This window comes from Pagrus major, chromosome 19 (assembly GCF_040436345.1).
Source record: "Pagrus major chromosome 19, Pma_NU_1.0".
NCBI classification, from domain to species: Eukaryota; Metazoa; Chordata; class Actinopteri; order Spariformes; family Sparidae; genus Pagrus; species Pagrus major.
Window position 1 is genome coordinate 29700975 of NC_133233.1, and position 16996 is coordinate 29717970.

General features: G+C 52.1%; 1 protein-coding gene across 5 annotated transcripts in view; it reads right to left on the reverse strand.

The window, feature by feature from the left end:
• The window catches only part of LOC141014430 (histone-lysine N-methyltransferase 2C-like), a 65286-nt gene that overhangs the window by 2117 nt on the left and 46173 nt on the right, over positions 1–16996 (reverse strand). For 4 of the 5 annotated variants that reach the window (XM_073488215.1, XM_073488213.1, XM_073488216.1 and 1 more), the window contains 36 exons: positions 16561–16925; positions 16239–16372; positions 15608–16006; positions 15039–15421; positions 14790–14895; positions 13706–14125; positions 13468–13582; positions 12912–12996; positions 12733–12796; positions 12061–12293; positions 10672–11070; positions 10237–10344; positions 9145–10158; positions 8790–9062; positions 8367–8549; positions 7828–7989; positions 7582–7717; positions 7106–7220; positions 6820–6995; positions 6404–6516; positions 6184–6321; positions 5895–5946; positions 5283–5404; positions 5052–5150; positions 4690–4899; positions 4471–4598; positions 4187–4382; positions 3845–4054; positions 3355–3734; positions 3025–3137; positions 2327–2463; positions 2049–2176; positions 1732–1933; positions 1466–1582; positions 769–842; positions 424–532 (listed from right to left, as the gene is read on the reverse strand). In XM_073488215.1, the coding sequence (XP_073344316.1) occupies positions 424–532; positions 769–842; positions 1466–1582; positions 1732–1933; positions 2049–2176; positions 2327–2463; positions 3025–3137; positions 3355–3734; positions 3845–4054; positions 4187–4382; positions 4471–4598; positions 4690–4899; positions 5052–5150; positions 5283–5404; positions 5895–5946; positions 6184–6321; positions 6404–6516; positions 6820–6995; positions 7106–7220; positions 7582–7717; positions 7828–7989; positions 8367–8549; positions 8790–9062; positions 9145–10158; positions 10237–10344; positions 10672–11070; positions 12061–12293; positions 12733–12796; positions 12912–12996; positions 13468–13582; positions 13706–14125; positions 14790–14895; positions 15039–15421; positions 15608–16006; positions 16239–16372; positions 16561–16925 (7398 nt within the window). The remainder of the gene's footprint in view (positions 1–423; positions 533–768; positions 843–1465; positions 1583–1731; positions 1934–2048; positions 2177–2326; positions 2464–3024; positions 3138–3354; positions 3735–3844; positions 4055–4186; positions 4383–4470; positions 4599–4689; positions 4900–5051; positions 5151–5282; positions 5405–5894; positions 5947–6183; positions 6322–6403; positions 6517–6819; positions 6996–7105; positions 7221–7581; positions 7718–7827; positions 7990–8366; positions 8550–8789; positions 9063–9144; positions 10159–10236; positions 10345–10671; positions 11071–12060; positions 12294–12732; positions 12797–12911; positions 12997–13467; positions 13583–13705; positions 14126–14789; positions 14896–15038; positions 15422–15607; positions 16007–16238; positions 16373–16560; positions 16926–16996) is intronic. The other variant, XM_073488214.1, reaches the window with a different exon arrangement.

The window sequence follows — 16996 nt, forward strand, 5'->3', positions numbered from 1 at the left end:
CCTCACGTCTCTGATGGGATTCTGACATGTTCTCCTGTGAATCAGCGCTCGAGCCACTTTCACAGAAAAGTCCTGATTTTACTCAGGAAGAAACGACAGAGGCAGAAACATTTCACTATTACTGCACCAAGGTTCACCATCAGAGTCATGGAGAAAGCTGCAGCACTGACTGGCTGGCTGGCTGGCTGACTGACTGACTGACTGACTGACTGACTGACTGACTGACTGGCTGGCTGGCTGACTGACTGACTGACTGACTGACTGACTGACTGACTGACTGACTGACTGGCTGGCTGGCTGGCTGGCTGGCTGGCTGACTGACTGACTGACTGACTGACTGACTGACTGACTGACTGACTGACTGACTGACTGACTGGCTGACTGGCTGACTGGCTGGCTGGCTGACTGAGGTGGGTGTGGTACCTCTTCTCCTCTCTGGATGCGTCTGCAGGAGCTGATGATGATCTTGTTCTCCTTCTCCACAGTCACCACCTCCGTGATGCAGTTGGGAGAACACGAGTGGTTGATGTACCTGTCAATCACAGGCAGAGGGCGGGCTCAGTTACATGTGACGAAAACAACAAATAAATAAACAGAGCCGAACTGGTCCGAACCGGTTTGTACCATCATCTCTGTGACTTTACAGATTAGTAAGAGGCTGATTTATGATGACAGTGTTAATGACATGAAACACGATGCGGTTTGTTTTTGTATCCGTCTCATGTTTGTAACCTGATAATAACCCAGCTGGAACCAGTGAGGTCTCACCTGGCCGGTCCTCCTGTGATAGTGGCGTCGATCACAAAGTCGTTGTCGATCCGGAACATGTACACACCGCGGTTCTGTACACACGCACACACACACACACACACACACACACACAGTAAAACATGAGAGGAGAGAGAAAGTTAACGAGGAGATGAAGCTCGTCTGAGTTCAGTCAAAGAGAAACTTGAGTTCAGACGGTGGACGGTTGGATTTTTCTGTTATAATGAAAATAGATGTCAAAATATTTCCTTTCTTCACATTCAGTGAGTTCATGTTGTCAGGGGGTTCTGATTCTGATTCGGGTTACTCAGTGGTGAACTGACTGCTTTTACATCTCCAGCTGAAGCTACAGGCTGTCAGACCATCACCTCTGAGATACACAGTGCTGTTAGCAGCTAGCTGGTTAGCATGCTAACTTCAGGACAGAGACGTCTCTGACATCAACACTGTTGTTTCTTCACTCTGTTCATGATGTTGGCTCAGTTTTAAAATTAAAGTTCTGGTCGTATCTGAATGTTTGGGTCAGTACTCATCTGTCCAAGCTTCTGGGTTGAAACTACAGTGATGACAGTTTGTTCACTGCCTCAGTGTGTCTGAATAAAAACAGAATAAATTAATAAACGCTGAGATAACAAACATGAAGTGAGTCCAGCTGTGTGTGTGTGTGTGTGTGTGTGTGTGTGTGTGTGTGTGTTACCTGTGACTCGTACAGCCTCTCTTTGCGATTGGCTACTTCACTCCTGATGATGGTGCCGATGTACTCGATGACCATGGTGCATTTCTCGATGTCTCTGGCAGCGTACAGACCCAGACCCTACACACACGCGTGCACACACACACACACACACACACACACACACACACACACACACACACACACACACACACACACACACACAGTTAATCAGTGACCGGTCCTTCAGTCAGCAGTCACATGTTCAGTCTGTGGTCCAGGTGTCTCACCTGGATGCGGGAGCGGGCGAGGTAGACGTTGGTCTTCCACTCGGCCTTCATGCGTCGGTACTGGGACGACTTGGAGTGTCGGCCCTGATGAGCGCCGGCCACAGTCTCGCCCGGAGACAGAGATATGACGCCGGGTACGAGGCCCACGATGGAGCCCACCGAGCCCTGACACCTGGGAGCGACACTGGTCAGCAGGTTCGGTCTGACGGAGAGACAGATTCATTCAGTCAGTCTGGAGTAACGTGAGGCCAATATTCTGTGTGTGTGTGTGTGTGTGTGTGTGTGTGTGTGTGTGTGTGTGTGTGTGGTGCTGTTACCTCTTGGCCTGGTACGCTTTGGGTTCAGAGCGGGCCGAACCAGACGGGTTGAAGGCCAGAGGCCACTCCATGAGAGGGTTCCTGCCGTAACGAAAGGTGTACCGCTCACACGTCTCCACACCTGGCAACTACACACACACACACACACACACACACACACACACACACACACACACACACAGCAGAGGGTCAGCATGAGTCTGGATTGAGTGTGTGTGTGTGTGTGTGTGTGTGTGTGTGTGTGTGTGTGTGTGTGTGTGTGTGTGTGTGTGACGTACAGACTCGATGATCCGGGTCACTGCAGACGTGGTCAAACCGAACAGATCTTCTCCTTTCAGGTAAACTGGGAAGAGCTTCAGAGTCCCACTGGAGGATCTCATCTGTGACACCGGGTCCAGGATCTGGTCCCACACAGCTGCAGACACAGACCAACATTCACTGTAACAGGGGGTCACCTGACACTTTGATTGGTTGCCAGCCGGAGGAAGGCGGGTCTTATGTAACATGAGCTGATGCAGATGCAGCTGTTCTACCTGAGCGAGGAAGAGATTAAGTGAAGGATTTCTCTACAGGTGAAGCGACGTGTTCACGTGCACACGCTTCTACTGTGTTGTGTGTGTCTGTGACGGGACACGCCGCTCGTACAGGAGCACGTCATGTTATAAAGTCTGGACCCTGGTTTCCTCTTCAGTTAACGACCTCACACTCATTCTTCTTTTCATCCGTTCCACAAAGCAGAACAAAGACGTGAGGCGATGCTGCCGTCACACACATAATTTATTGATTTTACTTTGTTTAATCGACATTTCACAGTTTTACCTTTTAAAGTGGCCGCTGACTGAAAGATGAGCTGATAAAATAGCAGTCAAATAAAACTAACGTCCATCAGCTCCATCAACAACATGCTGGTACAGTAATGCTTTATGTAAGCTGTAGTCTGAATGCAGGATGTATTTGACACACAGGTGATGTTTACCTTTAGGTGATGATCCGGCCACGATGAGGTCATCGTATCCTTTCTCCACCACCTTCACCTTGAACAGCGGCTGGCCCTCCTGCTCCTCGATGGAGCACAGGTACTTACAGCGTCTGAGGAGGAAGAAGAAGGAGGTCTCACTTCACATCTCAAATCCAAACCATAAACACTGTGGTCTGAGGACCAATCAGAGAGCAGAGATCATCTCCTCATCACATCCTGCTCAGATAATTAACTGTGTGCAGCTCTCTGTCAGAACAGACCCCACAAAGCATCATGGGAGACAGACTTCTGATCTAAGCACCAGACAGTGAGTCAGTGGAGGTTTACCTGTTGCTATGGCGCATGCTCCAGTAGATGCGGTTGGCGTGGTAACCGATGGGGAAGATGGCGGTTTTGTTGTGGAAGGCATTCATCTGCTGTGGGAGGAGCCTGCCGATAGAGCGGAACAGCAGGCTGCCGACCCGGAAGGTGTGCTGCCGCTCGCCGCGCTGCACCACGGCGGCGATCTGCCGCGCCTCGTCCCGCTGCACGAAGACTCGACGAAACACGGCGAAGCAGTGCAGCTCAGAGTCATACGGGTCGGAGATCGCCATCGCCGCTGGGTCAGGAGTCTGTCCCGGGGTGGAGGAAGGGGAGCAGCTGGAGGACCTGTCCCCACTGAGAGGAACCATCCTGGGCTTATGAAGGTGACAGAGCATCGTCTTATCCTGGAGGAGACGGAGCGGCGAGAGTGTGAGGAGGTGTGTGTGTATGTGTGTGTGTGTGTGTGTGTGCATACGTACACTGATGTGTTTGACAGTATTTTACAGTGTGGTACCTTGAAGAAGGTGCAGTGGGCCTGCAGTGCGCAGGTGAAGTGATAGGTGTTGGTGCAGCGGAGGCGGTTGCAACCGCTCGTGGCTCCGGGCTGCTGACAGTGAGCGCAGCGGAGAGTCAGCCCTCGTCTCAGAGCCAGCTCCACGTTGATCAGAGCGCCGGCCTGGGTCTCATACACCTCGCTGGACCACAGAGCACAGTTCAGGTGGACCTGATACACAAAGACACACAGGTGATGAACCCATTCTGGCTCTGCTGGACCAGACTATCATCAGAGACTCTCTTGGTTCACAATAGAGCCCAGCAGAGCCCAGCAGACCTGGGCAGAGCCCAGCAGACTCACCCACAGGTCCAGGTCCAGGTTCAGCAGTCTGGCTGGTCCGTCTGTCTGTCCGTCTCCCTGTTGGTTACAGAAGCAACACCTCCGCTGGTCTTTGGGTAACGGGTCAGGACGAAAACACACACCCAACTTCTTTAAAAGCACGTCCACTTCCTCCTCTGTTGGCATGGCAACCGCCTCATTGGGGATGCAAGGGCCCCTGGGTAAACAGAAAGACACATACAGAACGATGCTAACAAGCTAACATGGACAGGCTAACAACCTTTGTGTGATGCTAACAGGCTAACCTGCTCAGTGTGATGCTAACACTCCAGCGTCTCCAGCGGCAATTCTTCATCCTCTTCAGGTGTCGAGACGACAGCAAGTCCTCTCCACCTGGGACGGCCCGGGGGCGGGGCTTTAACTTTACCTTCACCTGAAAACCAATCAGCCACTCAGTCAATCACCTAATCAATCCCCCTGCTGATCAGCTATTTCTTTGGATCATTTAGTCAGTAACCACTCACCTTGAGGCTGTCCATGCGGGTCTTGGTCTCCATGGTGACGGTGGAGGCCGGGGGGAAGGAGAGGGGTGGAGAGGAGGATGTGGGGGCAGGTGCAGAGGGAGTCTGGAGGAGGGTGTGGACAGCGATGGAGGACATGTTGTTGGTGTACTGGTGCTGCACTCTGCTGGGAGGGGCGTCCTCAGAACCGGACAGCATGACGGGGTCTGCAGCCTGAGGACGGACAGATGGACATTATGATGTCATCAACTGTACGCCATGACATCATCTAACAATTTAACAATATGACAGACCCCAGACACACTCTCTCACACACAGCTGATCATGATCCGATCAATAACCAACAATCTGATCGGATCTCTCACCTTGTTTCCAGCTGATCTGCTCTGCAGGTCAGATGTGTAGAGAGTAGAGCAGTTTGGACTGCAGAACACCAAACTGGATCCTGGTTTGGACTGACCCTCCTGTATCACACACACACACACACACACACACACACACACACACACACACACACACACACACACACACACAGTTATTTCCTGTCTGTCTTCTTTGTGTCACTCTCAGTGTTTAACTGTTATCTTGTGTCCAACCTGTTTGAGCTCTTTGACGATGCGGACTCCGTTTCCCAGAAGCCCTTTGCAGTAGCTGCAACACTGAGGCCTGACAGCAGCTACAGTGGTGCCGCCATGTTGGATGTAGTTCATTCTGATACCTGGAGGCAACACACACACACAAAGAATGTAGAGAGCTGTCAATCACAAGTCAGGGGTCGTTCATTCCTATGAAAGCTGCTCAGTGGCACACTCGACCTCCGGCCTGGGTCCGTCCGCATTGTGCGTCCCATAGAGCGAGCAAACTAGTGCCAGCTAACTTCCTGTTTAGTGCCCGGCTCTTCTAGACTTTACAAGTGTTATTGGACCTGATGGCTCCAGTATGACAGTTAACGAGTCGTGTCTCGGGGTTGTGACGCTCAAAAAAATGTATCCAGCGTTTTACTGACGTTTCTTTCACCATGTTAGCTTCTGGACGGAGTCTATCTGGCCACAGTGCGTCACGTGACGATGTAGTTACACAGTTTGACCACTATGAAACCGGTCTGCAGAACCTGGAGCTCCTCCTGGAGGTTTGGGAGCAACAAGAGACAAACTAACAACACAACTGTGTGTGTGTGTGTGTGTGTGTGTGTGTGTGTGTGTACACACCAGTGTTCCCAGCAGCAGGTGGAGGTCTCTGCTGTCTGCTGCCTGTCGACCCCTGCACACACACATCAAACAACAGTTTGTGGCTATAATGAAGTTCAGAACTCTTATTTTGAAGGAGAGGAGGAAATATATCCTAAATGCCTGAATTACAACAACATGAAATATAAAACAAATCGTTTCCTGTTTCTGTGTTTTTACCGTCATAATTCAATGAAAAGCATAAAAAAACGTGACATCAGCAGGAATATGAGTTTTTCACTGGAAATTAAACTGCAGTATTTTATTTTACCTGCGTCAGTGGCACTCGGACTCCGGCCAGCAGCGCCAGAGAGCTGCGCTCGGGGCCCGCCGGCCGGCTCAGCTGGTAGTCGATGGGGACAGGGACCCGCAGCAGCTCCGCCACCGCCGCCATCACCCCGGCAACGTTCTGTAAAGCAGAGTCAGAGTGACGTCAGTGATGTCATCAGGGGGTGGGGTGGGGGGTGGGGGTGTGAGAGAGAGAGGTTTACCTGAGCTGCAACAGGGTTCAGGGTTATCGCTATGGTAACCAGGTCTGTGTTAGAGCAGGAGGGAGGACCCTGATGGCTAGGCTCCGCCTTCACTTCCTGTTTCAGTGCAGAGGCTGAGCACACACACACACGTGCGCGCACACACACACACACACACACACACAGGTGAGCAGCAGGTAGTAAATGTGTGGCTTGTTTATCATGATACTGACAGTCACGTTCAATCACAGGTACGTTAACAGAGGAACGTCCAATCAGAAGCAAGGATTTAGCCCACTGGGTTTCATCCTCACAGTTCTCTCAGACACACGTCGTCACAGGTTTACTGACCCTTCAAAGACTTTCAAGGACATGCAGACATTTTGAAAAACTTTTCAGGACTTGTTTTAAAGCGACACATCCTGCTGATGACTGACCTTTTCCCCAGGCGCAGGGCATGATGGGTAATGTAGGCGACGGGCAGGGCGAGGGCGGCTCCAGTTTGATGAAGGAGAGGTCGGGGTACCTGCTCACCTCCATGTCGGCGACGCTCTCTGGAGACGACGACGGGACGAAGCCGTCCGGGCTGTCGCGCTCCGACGAGTCCTGCACCCTGAAAACACACGAAGAAGAAAGACGTGTCAGTGCAGCAGTAGAAGAAGAACTAAATTCATCTTTCCAAACTTTAGATTTTTTAAAACCATTAGATGTTTATTTCTTTACCTGAGCTCCTCCTGGTTGTTGTGGGGGGGGGTTGGCAGGGATGCGGGGACGTCTACAGTCTTGGAGGCGTGGTTTAGAGCCAGAAGCCCCTCCCCCTTCTGCTTCACACCTTTCACTGAGAGGAAAAAACATGTTGTCAAACACATTCTGTAAAGTGTGTGGACAGCTACAGCGAGCTCACGTTGAACAAGCCGACACACTGAAACTCTTTCGTGTATTTAGTAGTTCTGGTTTTAGGCACTGAGGATGAAACCATCCAAACGTGTTGTTTTCCTCCTATAAAACATTTTCATCACAACAGGTTGTGAAGTGAACTGTTTTTTGTTTTCTTAAATCTATGGCCCAGTTTCAATACTTTTATCATTTATGACAGTTTACTGACTTAAATAATCTTTTATCTTATATTGTTCAGATTTTATGGATATGAATCATCTGAGGAGGAATAATTATATCATTACAGAGGTGACTGTTCTCACCGTCCTGTTCGGTGATGTCCTTCCTGGACAGCTCCTCCGTCGTGGCGAAGCCGTTGACCAGTTTCTGCCTGGCGACGGGTGGGGGGGTGGGGGGCAGGGAGGCCGGTGGTGTGGGGGGGTTACTGAGGTTGTTCTGCTGGAGGAAGAGATGGAGGTGATAGAAAAAAAGTTTTTATTTTCAGAAAGTTAAACACTTGTTGCTGAGGCTGGTGTCAAAGCAGCACTACCGTAGTAATACTGCAGTACCTTGTATATGAGCTGTGAGTAGTAGTCGGTGACTCCGTCCAGGCAGCCGTTGCCGAAGGTGCCGGTCAGTCTGGAGTCTCTGCTCAGAGAGGAGCTGCCGTAAGGGGGGAACAGACTCAGATCCACCCCCAGAACCGGCTCCATGAGGGGCAGCACCGCCAGCTGTAATCAATAATCAATACAGATCATCAGCTGTCACAGTCAGTGAGATATTAGAAGATGTCACCTGACACAACTGACACAGATTCAAGATTACTCTCTTTGTCGAGGAGATTTTTGTCTTTAATCATGAATTAATTGATAAAATGATGAAGATGAAAACAAATCTGCCGTCCAAAGTGAAATCATGACACATTTATAGAGTTTAAAGAAAACTTGGATCTCAGGAGAGAAAAGAGCAAAGAGGAAGCAAAGCAAGAAGGAACTACATTCAGGACAGAAGGAAGAAACAAAGGAGGAAAAACAGGAGAAGGGAAATGAAAAGGTGCTGAGAAAGAAGATGAAGACGGGAGGAGGACCGGGGGGAGGTGTTGGTCTACCTGCGTGAGGTGAGTCAGCGGGTCAGAGGAGGAGGAGGTGGAGGAGTGGAGCTTATTCTCCTCCTCCTCTCTCTTCCTCCTCTTGTTTTTGAGAGGAGCTCTGTCTTTCTCCGGCCGAGCGACTCTCTTACAGCGCTGCGTCTTCTTCCTGCCCGACGAGTCCAGGAGGTCTGGACTGTTCACCTGGAGGAGGTCAGAGGTCACACGGCTGTTCAACTCAGTCAACAGGAGACCAATAACAGGAGTCATTCGGTGTGCCGCCTACATTACCCACAATGCAACTGAGCCACTGAGTGACATCACTGGAGGCAGTTTATCAGATCACACGCAGCTTCCTCTGGAGCCACAAGAGGCTTCACTCTACTTTTATTCACTACTTTTTCATAAACGCAGTCGTTCTGTTTACACAAGTTATTTCCTCACCATGTTGCCGTGGGAACCAGGCCTGTCCTCCTCCTCGGACCGGACACTCTCACTGGACAGCTGGCGGCGGGCAGTGGGTGGGGCCTGGCTGTTGGGCGATGGCGTGGGGGTCGGGGATGTCTTGTCCTTCAGCAGGTGTCTGAGCAGCTCCTTCCCTCCGTCTCCGTCTTTACCTCCCCCGTGGAGAGGAGAGGGGAAGGAGAATCCCTCACCCCCGCTCTCTTCCATCTTCACCACGCCTCCCCCACACGCTCCTCCCTCCTCACGCTCCTCCTGCAGGGAAGACGAGGACACACAGACTGAGAACCTGAGCTGACACAGGGCTGCAGTGACAGTAACATTACAGGGGACTGACCTTGACCTCCAGACGGGCTGCAGACAGGGGACCTCTCAGAGGGTCCATGCCCAGGACGGAGCCTCTCTGCTGGGCTGCTGAGATCACCGACAGCTGCCTCTCCAACTCTGACGATGGAGCCAGACCGCAGTGGGAGGAGCTCAGAGAGAAGGACAGATCTGATTGGTCCATGCTACCCCGTGTGGGCGTGGAGCAGGAAGTGTCTGACACAGCAGGAGTGGGCGGGGCTGTGATGTCATCAGAGTGCGAAGACAGCGGCGTCCGGGCTCCTCCTCCCCCTGTAGCGTCGTCTCCGTCCCTCTTCCTGCTCCTCTTCTTCTTTGTTTTGTCATCGGGGATGATGTCAGAGTAGAGCTGGATGAGGGAGGCAGGGCCTCCAGAGGAGGAGCAGGGGAAGGAGGGGGGGAAGGGGGTAGAGGGGGAGGAAGAGGAGGAGTCGTGTCCAAAACGATGAGCCTGACCTCCAGGATGAGGGAGGGCGATTCCTGCTGCTCCTATCCCAGCCGGGTGTCCCTGTGCCTGGGCTGAGGGCCCCGTGGGGCCTGAGAACCTTGGTCTGGTTTGGAGGTTGGAAGGAACCACATCGATGTGAGGTCCGTGGTCAGGCAGGGCCCGGCCCAGCTCTGCTGTGGCCCCAGGAGGTAGACCTGGAGCCAGGGGAGCTCCAGGGTGCAGTGGTCCTCCTGTGAAGCCCTGGTGGAGGCCTGCCTGTTGGGGGAAAGGTGCCCCTGCCTGGTCCTGGTGCTGTGGTGGAGGTCTGGAGGCTGGGGGGGACTGGAGGAAGTCCTGGGGCAGCTCAGAGCTGAAGAAAGGCATCTGGGAGAGAGTGTCCCCTCCAGGGGCAGGAGCTGACCCGGCAGGTCCTCCAGGTCCCGGTGTTTGCCCGACTCGAGCCCCCGTTGGAGCTCCAGATGGAGGCATGGCTGCTACTGTGGCTCCAGGAGCCATAGAGGCTCCCAGGAGGCCTTGCTGCTCCAGCTCCAGTCTCTGCTGCAGGGCACGATGACGCTCCACCTGAGAGGAGAAGAAGAAGATGAACAGCTGTGTGTTGCTACTTCCTGTTGTTTGAATGACGGCAGTGTGATGTTTTACCTCCTGCATGAGCTGAACTCTCTGCCTCTCCTGCTGCTCCCTCAGCCTCTCCCTCCGCTCTCTCTCCTGGAAACCCTCGCTGAACGGGTTGTTGTCGTCAAAGTTCACCTGCAGGAGGTGGAGGCAGAAATGTCTCAGTTCTCTGTGGGTGGAGGAGCTTTACTCCTGGCTGGTTACTATAAAACCTTCGTGGTGGAGTTTTTAAGAAAAGTAACCTTCAGTTGTCCTGAACGTGACACAGCTGAGCGGACACACGTGCAAACTGAGGTCTTGTCTTCATTTTACAAAACAAGCACACCGGGCCAGTAGGTGGCGATAAAGTTAAACATATGTTTATTTATCTTGTCATTTCAAAACAGAAGTGTCAGATAAATATCAGCTAACGTGTAAACAGACCTGGACATCGTGAACAAACAGGAAGCTTTCAGTCGTTACCTGCCGAGAGGCCCCGTCCCCTGCTGCTCCGTTGGGCCCTCCTGTGGGGCCCCGGGGACCTGCAGTGAAGCCCGCCGTCGGAGCAGTGAGGCCCGGCAGCATGACCGGGGGGCTCTGGGTGTGAGGGGGAGCTTGGGGGGTGTTAGGCAGGGCAGGGGGCATCTGAGGGGGCAGATGAGGTGGCATCCTCTGAGCCATCACCCCCGGGGCCCCGCCCCCTGGGGGCCAACCAGGTGGGACGTTTGGGGCACGGACCGGTGCAGGGCCACCCGGGCGGGGCTGCATGGACACCATGGGCTGTGAGAGGAGGGGGGCTGCTGGTTGAAGAGCTCTCTGCTGCTGCTGTTTGCTCCTGTAGTCCTCAATCAGCTCGGCATGATCCTTCTGCTGCTTCCGGATCTGAACACAGAAACAACGTCACAGCGACGCTTTCAACTTTATCTTCATGTCAAACACATCTCCTCCCTCTGTGCCTCCATTAAAACACACACAGTTCACTCACACACTCACTGCTGCCACCAACACTCACTACAGCAACTGTGCTGAAAATAGTCCCAGACAAACTCCTCAGAAAAACTACAGCGAGCAGCCAGACTGAATTTTTTAAAACATGCAGCTGGTGGCAGGTGTCTCAAACTACCAGCCCAGAGGCCACTCCCCCTCCATCCGGCCCCGAACCTGATGTCAAAAATAACATATAATCCAGCCCACAAAATTATTTTGCTTCATTTCACTTCTTTTCGTTTCATACTAATTTAAACTTCACCTTCATATTCAATTGAAATAAAAACATCAAAACTGCATTTATAGAGCAAAACAATGTCCATTTTAAATATGTCTGGTAGTTTTATTCAGTCTGTGGGAGTAACGGACAAGAAGGAGCTGTTAGCTGAAGAGCTGCAGGCGACAGGATGAACACCTCCAACTTCTTACTAACGTTATCAGGTTCTCTATTATCACCGAGTTTAAATCACAGATTTTGCCAAACAGGTGCTTTTCCTTTTCTCTTTGACAACAAATCCTCAGCCGTCGTCCTCTCAGTCAGCTGAAATATTCAGTTTTTCCTTCACACCTGCTGGCCTGGCTCTACTCGGTCTGACTCGGCGCGGCAGAGATTTGCTCTCCCCCACAGCTGGTCTACCTGCTTGAAGGTGAGTCTTAAACCAATGACGCTCTTGTCTCTCTTGTCTCGATCCCGACAGAACTATCAGAGAATCACCGCTAACACAGCAGCTCTGCTAATTCAGTTACAAACACGTTTCATTTCCTGTAACTTGTGTCTTAGTACAAGGTTTCAGTAAGTTATTTAAGAGAAAGATAAAAGATTTAAACTAAGTTTTAAACACCAGTCATATAAAAATGTATACAAGCCCAGGTGTGGTTGCGTACCTGCTCCAGCTGTTTCTGCACCGCCCCCTGCTGCTCAGTGATGTTGCGGAGCTGGGTGGCGTCCTCTTCGGCGAAGGGTCGGCCAGCCTTCTTGGCTGTTCTCTGTTTGGCTGACAGAGACTTCTTGGTCTTGCGGTGAGCTGCGATCTGATCCTCCAGGAGGCGCTGCTGCATCTGCAGGAGCTGCTGCGTCTCCCCCAACCACTCCTCGTACTGCCGCCGCTGAGACTCGTCTGCAGGAGACACCACAGAGTTAACGTCACTTACAAGGAGGAGAAACTCTTCAATCAACAAACACTCATCATGTTTCATTTAAATGATCCGATAGCGATTCATCGGATCGATCTTTTAATACAGGCTCGTCCTTCATTGTACTGACTTCTATCAGTGTCAGTCAACATGCTCAGATTATGAAAAATAACTATTTAAGAACAAAGAAGCAACCAACGCACATCGATTTATATTCTGACATTTTAAAGGTGAGTTTTCCTTCAGCATTAGTTCTCAGAATCTTTCTCATATCCACGAAAATTTGGCTTTATTTCACTTGTAGGCCGAGACAGTCGTGATCGCTGCTCGGTCCTGATGACCAGTTTCTCTGCTCTGACTAACGAATCCTCACGTCCCTCGACTCTAATTTAACTGTGTGAGCGACTTAGTCTTGATACTCACTGACGAAGCCCGGGCCGAAGCTGGGGGGGTTGGGTCGTACCAACTGGGGGTTCAACTTCCCGTCCTGACAGGAAGAGAAGACACTTCCTGTTTGAACCCAAACTCAGCACAGACACACTTCAACAACACACCTGGTATCACGTTAATTATTCTCCTCATGATGTCATGGTTCTACACACCTGTACCACCGGGTGTGGAGGCTGAGGAGTCCCCACTGGACCCGGGGCCACTGGGGCCACCGGAGCCACCGGAGCCTGCTGGAACCTGACACACACACACACACACACACACACACACACACACACACACACAGTTGACAGCGTTTTAATAAAAGGTAACAAATGCTTACTAACGTGTTTTAATGGTGGCAGTGGAACCAGAAACTACATCAGAATACGGACTCTGATCATCAGCTGGACAAACAAAGAAACTTTAGCTTTAGCTTCCAGACTTTTCCTTTAGAGTGAAATACTAAAACCACAGCGTAGAAATACTCTGTTACACGTCGTCCAATCAAAATGTTACTTCAAGTAAAAGTTCTGTTGACACAGAAAGGCTCATTTCAGAATAATATATGTTAAAAGAAAATTTATCGTTACAGAATTTCCAGTGAAGTTTATTGTGAATGAAAATATCCTGTCTCTGTCACAAGTGATCGATAACTACAATGTTTTTACTCCTCAAAGATCCAGCCTCTGTCGGCCTCGTCAATGGTTATCTCAGAGGTCGTCCTACCTGTTGATGACCATGGGGCTCAGTCCCAGGTTGCCCTGGGTCATGACCTTGTTGATGCCCTTCAGAGCCACCATCTTGGCCTTCATGATGGGGTCAGAGATGGAGTCAAAGTCTGCTGCGCACGCACACACACACACACACACACACACACACACACACACACACACACACAGTGAGTGCCTTATCAAATTAAAAGCACAGAGCACTATGAACAGGTCTGTCTGGGTTCAGGTCTTACCCATGTTGGGTAACACAGACTCTGGGCTGGGCCTCTGTCTGATCAGGGCCTGCATCTGTTTCTGCTGCTGCTGCTCCTGGCGCTCCTGGTCCAGGAGGTCCTGCAGGAGGAGCGGCTGCTCCTCCAGGAGCAGAGGCCTGTGCTTGTTCTGGTCCTGGTTCTGATTCTGATTCTGTGGGAAGACAGCTTGGGTTGGGGTCTGGGTGGAGGTCCCTGGATGTGGAGGCTGGGTCTCGGGGTTGAGGAGGAGGTGAGGTTGGGAGGGTTGCAGGGGCAGCTGGTGAGGCGGGGCAGGGGGGTCCTGAGGAGTCAGACTGGGGTGGGGAGACACCAGAAGACCCTGAGGGTGGGGACTGAAGAGCGCCGATGATGACGGGGAAAGTCCAAATGGTCTTTGCTGCTGGAAGACAGACTGTGGACCTGGAGACAAGGAGGAGACAAGGGGAGGAGACAAGGGGACAGAGGAGGAGACACAGGAGACAGAGGAGGAGACAGGGCAGAAGACAAGGGGACAGAGGAGGAGACACGGGAGACAGAGGAGGAGACAGGGCAGAAGACAAGGGGACAGAGGAGGAGACAGGGCAGAAGACAAGGGGACAGAGGAGGAGACAGGGCAGGAGACAGAGGAGGAGACAGGGCAGAAGACAAGGGGACAGAGGAGGAGACAGGGCAGGAGACAAGAGGAGGAGACAGGGCAGGAGACAGAGGAGGAGACAGGGCAGAAGACAAGGGGACAGAGGAGGAGACAGGGCAGGAGACAAGGGGACAGAGGAGGAGACACAGGAGACAGAGGAGGAGACAGGGCAGAAGACAAGGGGACAGAGGAGGAGACAGGGCAGAAGACAAGGGGACAGAGGAGGAGACACAGGAGACAGAGGAGGAGACAGGGCAGAAGACAAGGGGACAGAGGAGGAGACAGGGCAGGAGACAAGGGGACAGAGGAGGAGACAAGGAGACAGGAGGAGAAGAGAGAGGAGAAATCTTTTGCTCAAAAAAATACAGATCACAAAATACAAGAACTGATCAATAATGATCTAAATCAGACCTTCGATCAGTTCATCTTTGTGGAATTTAGTGTTTTTACCTCCAGACATCGGGGGGAGAACCCTGGGAGCCATGCCCGACGAGGGAGCCTGTTCCTGGGTCTGAGAAACTGGCACTGCCCCTGAAGCAGAACCAGAGTCCTCCACCTTCACCCAGCAGGGACGGAGGGAGGGACAGACGTGAGGGACAAGCTCATTCTATCTTCTTCTGTTATCAAATGATTAATGATGGGCTCACACTGGCATTAATTAGTGATAATTAAATAATAATAAATAAGAGATGGTCCCACCTTGGTGAGGAGAGCGGAGGAGGCCTGGGCTCCTGGAGGTCTGGGGGGTCTGTTGGTGGTGACCAGCCCAGCTTGTGATGCAGGCTGCTGGGCCGCAGAGGGGATGACCCTGGCTTCTGTCTTAGCAACGTCCTGCACTTCTTGTTTGACCTGGTCTATGTAGAAGTGGCTGTCTGTCTTTCTGGTCCCGCTGGCTCCGTCCTTCCTCTCCCCCACTTCCTTCTCCTCTACCGGCTCCCCCAGGTCCAGCTCCTCGTTGAACATGTCCTTCTTGTCCTCCAGATTGAGCTCGGGGTCAGCGTAGGCGATCAAGTCGAACTTCCCCGACAGCAGGAAGTCGTCAAGGTGGAGGTCATTAGGACCCAGATCCAGGTCTTCTTTACCTGAAACAGCCAGCAGTAACGTTTCTCATTAATGTTGTTATGACAGGAAGCTTCAATGAGCTGTTGAGGTTTGTTTTAACGAGATGAGACAAAGGGAGAAGATAATAAAACAAGTTTATGGTAAAACAGAATATTTTGATATGTGGTAATAATGAAAAAGTCAAGATGTGATTCTTGTGTTCTCACCATCTTCAGGGTCAAGGTTTAGGTTCAGGTCAACCAGATCTTTCACCTCCACGTCCTCCAGATCCTTCACAGCCGAGTCCTCTCCCTCCAGGTGCTCCTCTATCCCATCACCCCCTGAGAGCGCTGACTCGCTGCTCTGCGTCAGTGTCCCTGTGTGTCCCATGTGCTGCTGATGCAGCTGGTTCGGCTGCTCCATCACCATCTGCTGGCCCAGTGGCGTCTCACCCATCCTGGCCCCCTGACCGGGCCGGACCGAAGGCTCGGGGTCCACGGTGGGCAGAGGGAAGGGCAACCTCAGGCGATTTTCAGGGGCACGGTGTCTTAGCTCAATGTAGGGCTGTCCCATGATACTGTGCTGCTGGAGGGGGAGGGAGCGTGGGAGGAACTGCTGAGGGACACCTGGGGAGGGAGGAGAGAGGTATCAGTGACCTCACAAAGTAATTAACCCTTTGAACTCTGAAAGAGTAACGATCCACCAGTGCCTACACTGCTGTCTTCACTTAGTGTGATGTCGTTTCTTCAAATCTTCAAATGCTCAATACGATCGAGACAAAATACACTTTCATAAAAAGTACAACATACTCTATAATCAAAGCTACTCGTTTAAAGTACGTGTTAGCCCTGTCCTCACCTGGCATCATGTGAGCATTGGATGCTGTTAGGGGTCGGATCCCTGTGAACTCCACAGGTCCAGGCACTGAAGCCTGGGGAGGACGCAGGAAAGAGTCCTGGAGACCTGCTGGAGGTCCTGGAGGTACACCGAACCTGGAGAGGAGAGGGAGAGATCAACAGATCAGGACAGAGAAAGAGACAAAGAGACAGAGGAGACAAGGAGACATAGGAGGAGACAAGGAGACAGAGGAGGAGACAGAGAGACAGAGGAGACAAGGAAACAGAACAAAGAAAACCCATCAGCAGACCCGGTCAGGACCAGGTCTTGCTGCTCCTCTCACCTCAGGACTGGTCCTCGGACCCCCAGCTCTCTGGGGAGGCTCTGCCTTGGGAGGGGACCCTCATTGGGGGTGAAGCCCCTCTGCTGCGCCCCTGGGACACCTCCAGGGAACCTCGGTGCTGGAGGCCCAGCTGCCCCACCAGGCCTCACTGTGCCGGGGTAAGGGGGTGGGGGACGTCCAAACAGGTCTGTTGGAGGAGCAGAGGAGGAGTCCTCCTGGGACCAGAGACGAGACGGAGCAGAAGGAGGGGTGGGTCCAGGAGGAGCAGCAGGGGGTCCAGAAGCTGCTTCCTGAAGACCTTTCTCCTGTCGCAACGCGATCTTCTGCTGCTGCTGCCTCAGGATGAGCTGCCGGAGCCGCTGACGCTACACAAGGACACAGAGAGAACACGGTAGAACTGAGAACAAACCAGCTGAGAACTGAACACTGCATCAGA